The sequence below is a fragment of the Cebus imitator genome, unplaced genomic scaffold, assembly GCF_001604975.1.
Source record: "Cebus imitator isolate Cc_AM_T3 unplaced genomic scaffold, Cebus_imitator-1.0 Scaffold145, whole genome shotgun sequence".
In the NCBI taxonomy this organism is placed as follows: Eukaryota; Metazoa; Chordata; class Mammalia; order Primates; family Cebidae; genus Cebus; species Cebus imitator.
This window is the reverse complement of record NW_016107460.1, coordinates 5,599,442-5,606,590: the sequence shown is the minus strand read 5'-3', so window position 1 is coordinate 5,606,590 and position 7,149 is coordinate 5,599,442. Positions and strand designations below refer to the sequence as shown.

Here is a 7,149-nt window from a genome sequence, read left to right as displayed (position 1 = left end):
CACATGCCCGGCCGCACATTTCAGTAAGCCACATGCCCGGCCGCACATTTCAGTAAGCCACATGCCCGGCCGCACATTTCAGTAAGCCACATGCCTGGCCACACATTTCATCTTTAGTTTACTTCTTACAAATAATTAAGTTCAAGGTAAAAATCAGCACGGTGGCAAGCAGCCACCTTCGGCCTAGGTGGACACGCCCCTGCTGTCCCGCAGCTTAGACGTGGAACTCGAAGGCCTCGTGTGTCTCAGTCATATTTGTGAGTCATCAGAGGTCACGTCACTTGGTATTTTTGACACAGCCTTGCAAACCGGTTGCTGTGTGTGTACAACCCTCCCCCAGCTCCCACTGTGCGGCGAGGGTGAAGCCACAGCGCCCCAGGGCTTCTCGTCTGCACGGAACGTTCTCGTCTGAGGAGTGCTCGGCGTTGTGCTGCGTCCCTCCTCTTCACCTCTGCTTTCTTTTTCTCCTCCTTCCTTGTGAATTACTACTGTGGTTTCTCCTGCTTGGTTGTGTGGCCGATTGATTTCAGTGCATCTCCCTCTTCCCGCAGGGACCACCTTCACCAGGGACGGCCGCTACATGGCGCTGGCGGAACGGCGCGACTGCAAAGATTACGTGAGCATCTTCGTCTGCAGTGACTGGCAGCTCCTGCGGGTAAGGCGTCCCCCCACCACTAGATAAAGTTGTCCTGCTGACTGCGGAGGGGACGAGTGAAGGAGATCCTTCTCAAGAGTCCAGGGGATCTTTGGTTGGATATGGAGTAAGGTGGTGTTGGATTTCCAGAGGGCAGGTGCACTGTGAATTGCTTCCCAGTGACACACGCCGGTTGTGTGAAAAGGGTGCATGCCTGGGGTGTTTTAAAGTGACTAGGCCGTCACACATGAGCCTTTCTCCTTGTCCTGTGACTGTGGTGTTTGCACATGTGTGTGGCATGTCAGGAGGAGGGGCAACGTGGAAGTTCACCTTGACTGAGGGCCTGTGTTAGGCAGGGTGCTCTCTGCCAGGTGCCCAGGCACAGGGCACTGCCCCCATGGCAGACATGTGAACACGATCCCAGCACAATCCATCGTTAAGGCAGAGCAGCCTCTGGAATGTTGTCAGCCCATAGAAGCCGGGACCCAGGCAGTGCTCCTGGAAGGGGTCCTGTCTGAGCTGGTCTGAAGGAGCGAGCCTTGCCAGGCAGGGAAGAGTGAGGGAGAGTGTGTGTGAGTGCAGGCACAGGGAGACCAAGCCACCTTGTGGGCTGGCTGGGCACGACGCTGGCACCTGTGCTGGGTGCAGCCCCCACAGAGCTCCACGGGGATTTCATGCATTTACAGGATGGGGCTGTCAAGATTTTGACCATTTCAATATAAGAAAGTTAAATGCATTAAAAGCATCAACTATAAATGCAATTATTTATTTACGAAAATGTTTTCACAATGTAACGTCCCTCGCTTCCTTTGGAAGCATTTTGATACAGACACCCAGGACCTCACAGGGATCGAGTGGGCCCCAAACGGCTGTGTGCTGGCAGTGTGGGACACCTGCTTGGAGGTATTGCGATGACTAGATGACATGCTTGCTTTCAAGAGCCTTCCCCTGAATTTAATGCTTTCTGAATGTTGTAATATAGTTAGCTTTGCCTTATTTCATAAAATGAGTTGAATTTGTTTTAAAAGACAGGGTCTTGCTCTGTTGCCCAGGCTGGCGTGCAGTGGTATGATCATGGCCCACTGCAGCCTCGACCTCCTGGGCTCAAGTGATCCTCCCACCTCGGCCTCCCAAGTAGCTGGGACCACAGGTGTGCACCACCACGCCCAGCTGATGTTTGTGTTCTTTGTAGAGATGGGATTTCACCGTGTTGCCCAGATTGCTATTGAACTTCTGTGTTCAAGTGATCCTCCCACCTCGGCCTCCCAAAGTGCTGGGATCACAGGTGTGAGCCATGGTGCTTGGCCGAGTGGAACTTTTATCAGCAAGCCGTTAGGTTTACCTCCTGCTTTCCCCTCTCCCCTCACGCTCTGACCGCCTCTCCAGTGACTGTCTCAATTTCAGCTGACAGTCCCAGCTTTTCCACGGCCATGCGGGCCGTCTCTGTGTCTCCGTGGCACACTTCCTCCCACCAGCCTTGTGCTGTCCGCACCGTGTCCCTTTGTGCACCCGCATCTGTGGCGTGTTCCGGGCACGTGGGACGTGTGCATCCGTAACTGAAATGTCTCGTCTGCAGTACAAGATTCTGCTGTACTCCTTGGACGGCCGGTTGTTGTCCGCATACAGTGCCTATGAGTGGTCCCTGGGCATCAAGTCTGTGGCCTGGAGCCCCAGCAGTCAGTTCCTGGCAGTTGGGAGCTACGACGGAAAGGTGGGAGCAGTGCAGGGAGCGCAGGAAGGCTGACTGCCCAGCTAGCCAGTCTCCGCCCCTCCGAACCCCCTGGACCCGCCCCATCCAGACCCCAACCCACACCCAGGCCCCTGTCCCACCTGGTCCCCTACCTCACCCGGTCCCCACCTCATCTGGATCCCTGCCCTGCCCAGACCCTCGACTCACCTGGGCCCCCGCGCTACCTGGACTCAGCCTCACCTGGACCCTTCCTCACCCAGACCGCTGTCTCACCTGGACCCAGCCTCACCTGGCCCCCCCACCCCACCTGGGCCCCCCCTTCACCAGGGCGTGGCTTCTTTCCTCAGGTGCGCATCCTTAATCATGTGACGTGGAAAATGATCACGGAGTTTGAGCATCCTGCAGCCATTAATAATCCCAAGATAGTAAGTCTGGAGCACATGCTTCTGCCTGAGCAGGCTGTTGGGGAGGGCGGTGGGAGGCTGCCGCTTCACTTCACATTCTCGATGGTGGTTTATTTAACCCGGCGCTTCCATCACCATCGCCTTGTGACTGTGATATTTCATGTGTCTGGCCCTGCCCCGGCCTTTGTTCTTCCTCCACGATGCCCAAGGGTCTCAAGTGGGCCTTGCCCTGGCCTGTCCTCTACCACCGCCACCTGGGCCCAGGTGTCTCGCTTGTCTGTCCAGATGCAGATCCCTGTGCTGTACCGAGTAGACGGGTCTCCTGCCCGCAAACACGGAGCATCTGCTGTCGTGCCAGGCACTGTGCTCTGGGCTGCAGCCAGAGGACAGCAGACAGACCCCTGCCCCTGCAGAGTGCAGCTAGAGAGCGGGGGAAGGGGCGAGAGAGCTGGGTGTCTCCACGGGGTGGCAGGGAGTCGCCACCAGCCAGGGATCACAGGCACAGACGCTGAACCAGTGATCAGGGATCTGGGGAGGGGGTGTTCCAGGTCAAGGGAACAGGAAGCGCAAAGGCCCTGAGGAGTGTGCCACATGTCCACGTGTGCAGTGGGCACTCGCCACGCCTATGTGTGCTGGGCACTGCACTGGGAGACAGCGGGAGCCAGAGACAAACGCTGCCCTCCTGGTGCTGACCTGTATTAAGTGACAGAGCTCAGTGAGAGGCGGCTTGGATTTGATGAGGCCAGTGGGTGGCTGGGGCTAGTGGGTGGCTGGGCTGCGAGGGCCAGGTGAGCCACTGCCGGGGATGGTCCTGGAGGGGTGTTTGAGTGAAGACCAGGAGGAGGAGCTAAGGAGCCGCACGGTGTCTCGGCAGAGACCGTGTTTCAGGTAGAGGGGCCTTCTGACGTGGCCAGTGGCTTGCGTGGCTGGAGGCCAGGCCATCTGGAAAGATGAGCCAGAGAGCAGGGCTGGCCACGCAGGTCCTGACGGTTTGCCTGTGATTCCTACATTTCTGCAAATCCCTTCACCACACAGCAACAGAGCATGCTTTAAAGGTATCAGATAGGCCAGGTGACTCCCTTACCTGGGGCAGTGGCGCAGAGGCTGCTTGCCTTTCACTGAACCTGGGCCGCGGGCCTTTGCTGCCAGGCTCTCGGGCACAGATGCCCCTGCCTTGGGCCTGTGTCTGCTGCTCCCAGGCCTGCAGTGTCTTGGCACAAGTGTCCTCTGTGTCCCCGTCACAGCAGCAAGGCCGAGCCCACTCCCCTGCTGGATGATGGTGGCTGCAGTGGTCTCCCGCCTGTAAATCACAAGGCAGACATTTGCTGCCGGTGTCTCAAAGGTGGGTTCCCAGCAGGACACGGGAGAGGGGGCTGGGTGATCTCAGCGCTCGGGAGTGTGGGATTTGTGTTTCCGTCTCTCCTGGTGACGGCAGGACCTGGTGTCATGACAGGCATTTGCCACGCCCGTCCTCGGCTTCCGGGTCCCTCTCCTGAGCTGGGCGTGGCCACCTTGTCTTTCAGGTGATGTATAAGGAGGCCGAGAAGAGCCCGCAGCTGGGGTTGGGCTGCCTCTCCTTCCCGCCCCCCCGGGCGGGGGCTGGCCCTCTCCCGACCCCGGAGAGTAAATGTAAGTACCACGCAGGGTGATGTTTGTTTTCCTTTTTTAATGCCAGATTCCTCATTGTTCAGGTAAACTTTGGATGTTCCTTATTAAAAAAAAAATCATTTTCCTTTCCGTGCTTCCTCTCAGCCAGTGTGCCCCTGAGCCTGTTGGCTGGAGGTTGCCTGGGGTCTGAATTGCACAGTGGGCTGTGAAGGCGCGGCTTCTGTTACTGAATATGAGCCCTGGAAACCCAGATTTGACAGCGGGAGCCCTGAGAGGAGTGATTTTTCAAGGAAACGCGTTTCCATGGTGGTGCGCCCCAGTGCGGCCTCTGGCGTGAGGCCGGTTCTGGACTCTGGGCATTTCCTGTGTGTCTGTTTCCTCATCGCTGACATGGGCACAGGAAAAGCACCCATCCCACAGGGGCGCGGGGGCGTCTGAAGTTTGCATTTAGAGAAAACGCTGCCCTGAGTGCTGACAGGCCCATCCTGGGCCCGGTGTGTGCTCAGGATGGGGGTCAGGACAGGTGCAGCTGGGCACGTGGCAGGCGCTCCCTGGGAGCCCAGGGGCATCCTTGTTCCACACCCTCTGCTTCCGCTGTGATGACGGTTTTCTGCCGCTGAAAGGTGTAAGGGTACCGATGCTGAGATGGCGGGGATCACGGACTCAGATGCTGGCAGTCGACAGAAAAGCGCCGGGGAGGCGGAGCTGCCGGGAGTGCAGCCGGGGCCTGTCCACACCCCTCTCCCCTCCGCTCCAGCATGTGGCGCCGTGGGGTCCACCCCCGACATAGTTGGGCCTGGCAGGTGAAGGTGCCACTCTCACCAGGGCACTTGCGGGCAGGCCCCTGACCTCGCCGCAGCTGCCAGGCTCTGCTCAGCTCCTCCTGCCCTCAGGCCACGCTTCCTCCCCTTTGAACAGAGGAGCCGGGTTTGCGATGCCTGATGCAGACGCAGCAGACTCCTAGCCGTATGCATACTTCCTGAAAGGGTGACAGCGGCGTGTTCTTCCTGTTGGTGTTCTAGATGAGATCGCCTCAGTCCCAGTCTCCTTACAGACGCTGAAACCTGTCACCGACAGAGCAAACCCGAAAATCGGCGTAGGAATGCTGGCATTCAGTCCTGACAGCTACTTCCTGGCGACAAGGAACGGTCAGTTGGGCTGACACAGGTGCCATCTCCTCCCTTACCGGGTCCTGCCTGTGGCCCCAGGTGTAGAAGCAACTGGAAAGAAAAGTTAGGGACTTTCTACATGTCACCTCCTTCCACGTTTCTGCAGTAGCCGAGGTTCTGCCCACAGGCTCCCTGGAGACGCTGGGCCTCCTGTCCTGCAGCAGCGGCAGCCTGCGTGTGAGCAAGGAGCGCCCCGCCCCACTCACCTGCTCGCTCGACCGAGTAGAAAGTCAGGCTGGGCACACTGCAGCCCGTCTTTTGTTAAGGGTTTCTCCATTTGTAAAAGGCTGAAAAAAAAACAAACAAACAAAAAAAAACCGCCACACCACACAAAGAAAAACACACACTTGGACCCTTTACAGCCCGCAGTGGCCACCCTGGACCTGGCGAGGAGCTCTGCACGGCCCAGCCGAACCCGGACTGCAGGGCCCAGCTGCCCCAGCCCATCCAGTTCTTCCCCTCCCTCCTGTGGTGTCCACAGCGGAGCAGACACAGAGGAGACGGGCTGGGATGACACCGGGGCTCTGTCCTTCCTTCCTCAGACAACATCCCCAATGCCGTCTGGGTCTGGGACATTCAGAAGTTGAGGCTGTTTGCGGTGCTGGAGCAGCTGTCCCCGGTGCGTGCGTTTCAGTGGGACCCGCAGCAGCCGCGGCTGGCCATCTGCACGGGCGGCAGCAGGGTCTACCTGTGGTCCCCAGCGGGCTGCCTGTCAGTGCAGGTGCCTGGTGAAGGTGAGCACGGCCCAGCGGGCACAGACACATCAGCCTTGCTCCATGTAGTCTGGTGTCACACGGGCAGAACCAGTGAAGCCTAGCCATCTCCAGCCAGGGAAACTGCCCTTAGCGTCTTTGTGTAAACCTCAACGCTGGCGCCCAGTGCACAGGGGACCCGCTGCCCTCGGCTTTACAGGGTAGAAAACAGCCTCTCCCTGACGTGAGGCAGCTCTGGGGCTCCACTCTGTCTCTGCCTATGTGGGTCACTCCAGGCACTATGCTGGCCTGCAGGACAAGGGGTGCCCGGCCCCTAAGATCTGTGCCTCTCCCGCTCTAATCCTCTGACCGCCTGTCTCTCTAGGTGACTTTGCCGTGCTTTCTCTATGCTGGCATTTAAGCGGAGACTCGATGGCCCTCCTCAGCAAGGACCACTTCTGCCTCTGCTTCCTGGAGACCGTGGCGGCAGTTGGCACAGCCTGCAGACAGCTGGGCGGCCACACGTAGCAGCGGTGTCCTGACGTGTGTGCAGGAACGGGGCGCTCTGTGCATTTCCCGTGTGGGAGAAAACGGCTTCTCGGCGAAGTTCTCCACCTGAGATGGGCCGGACTCAGTGATCTGATTCTATTTTTCTATAGCAAAGCATTTTTGTAAATATGTATAAAACTGTAGTTTTTACTATTTAAAATAAATATTTGCTGAATTCATACAGCTACTTCTCAAAAAGTTTGGCTGCAGCGAGGTTTTCTAGGTTTGAGTTTCTGGTCAGTCTTAACGGAAGATGGACAGTGACTGAGCCCCAGGCCACTGAGCTCCCACCAGACACCCACGCTGCTCTGGGTTCTGTTTGGATGTGTTAGGAGAACAAGGGCTGGATCTCCGTGGGGCACATCCAGCCTCCCCACCGTGGGTCTGCTTTGAAGTGTGGGAA

The 7,149-nt window shown here is 58.0% G+C and overlaps 1 protein-coding gene across 2 annotated transcripts in view; it reads left to right on the top strand.

The window, feature by feature from the left end:
• WRAP73 (WD repeat containing, antisense to TP73) overlaps positions 1-6,933 on the top strand; it is a 22,868-nt gene extending 15,935 nt beyond the window's left edge. The window contains exons 5-12 of one of the 2 annotated variants that reach the window (XM_017542683.2): positions 552-655; positions 1,451-1,537; positions 2,211-2,345; positions 2,672-2,749; positions 4,252-4,357; positions 5,359-5,484; positions 6,048-6,239; positions 6,583-6,933. In XM_017542683.2, the coding sequence (XP_017398172.1) occupies positions 552-655; positions 1,451-1,537; positions 2,211-2,345; positions 2,672-2,749; positions 4,252-4,357; positions 5,359-5,484; positions 6,048-6,239; positions 6,583-6,725 (971 nt within the window). In that variant the 3' untranslated portion in view covers positions 6,726-6,933. The remainder of the gene's footprint in view (positions 1-551; positions 656-1,450; positions 1,538-2,210; positions 2,346-2,671; positions 2,750-4,251; positions 4,358-5,358; positions 5,485-6,047; positions 6,240-6,582) is intronic. The other variant, XM_017542684.2, reaches the window with a different exon arrangement.
• Positions 6,934-7,149: the final 216 nt, after the last annotated feature.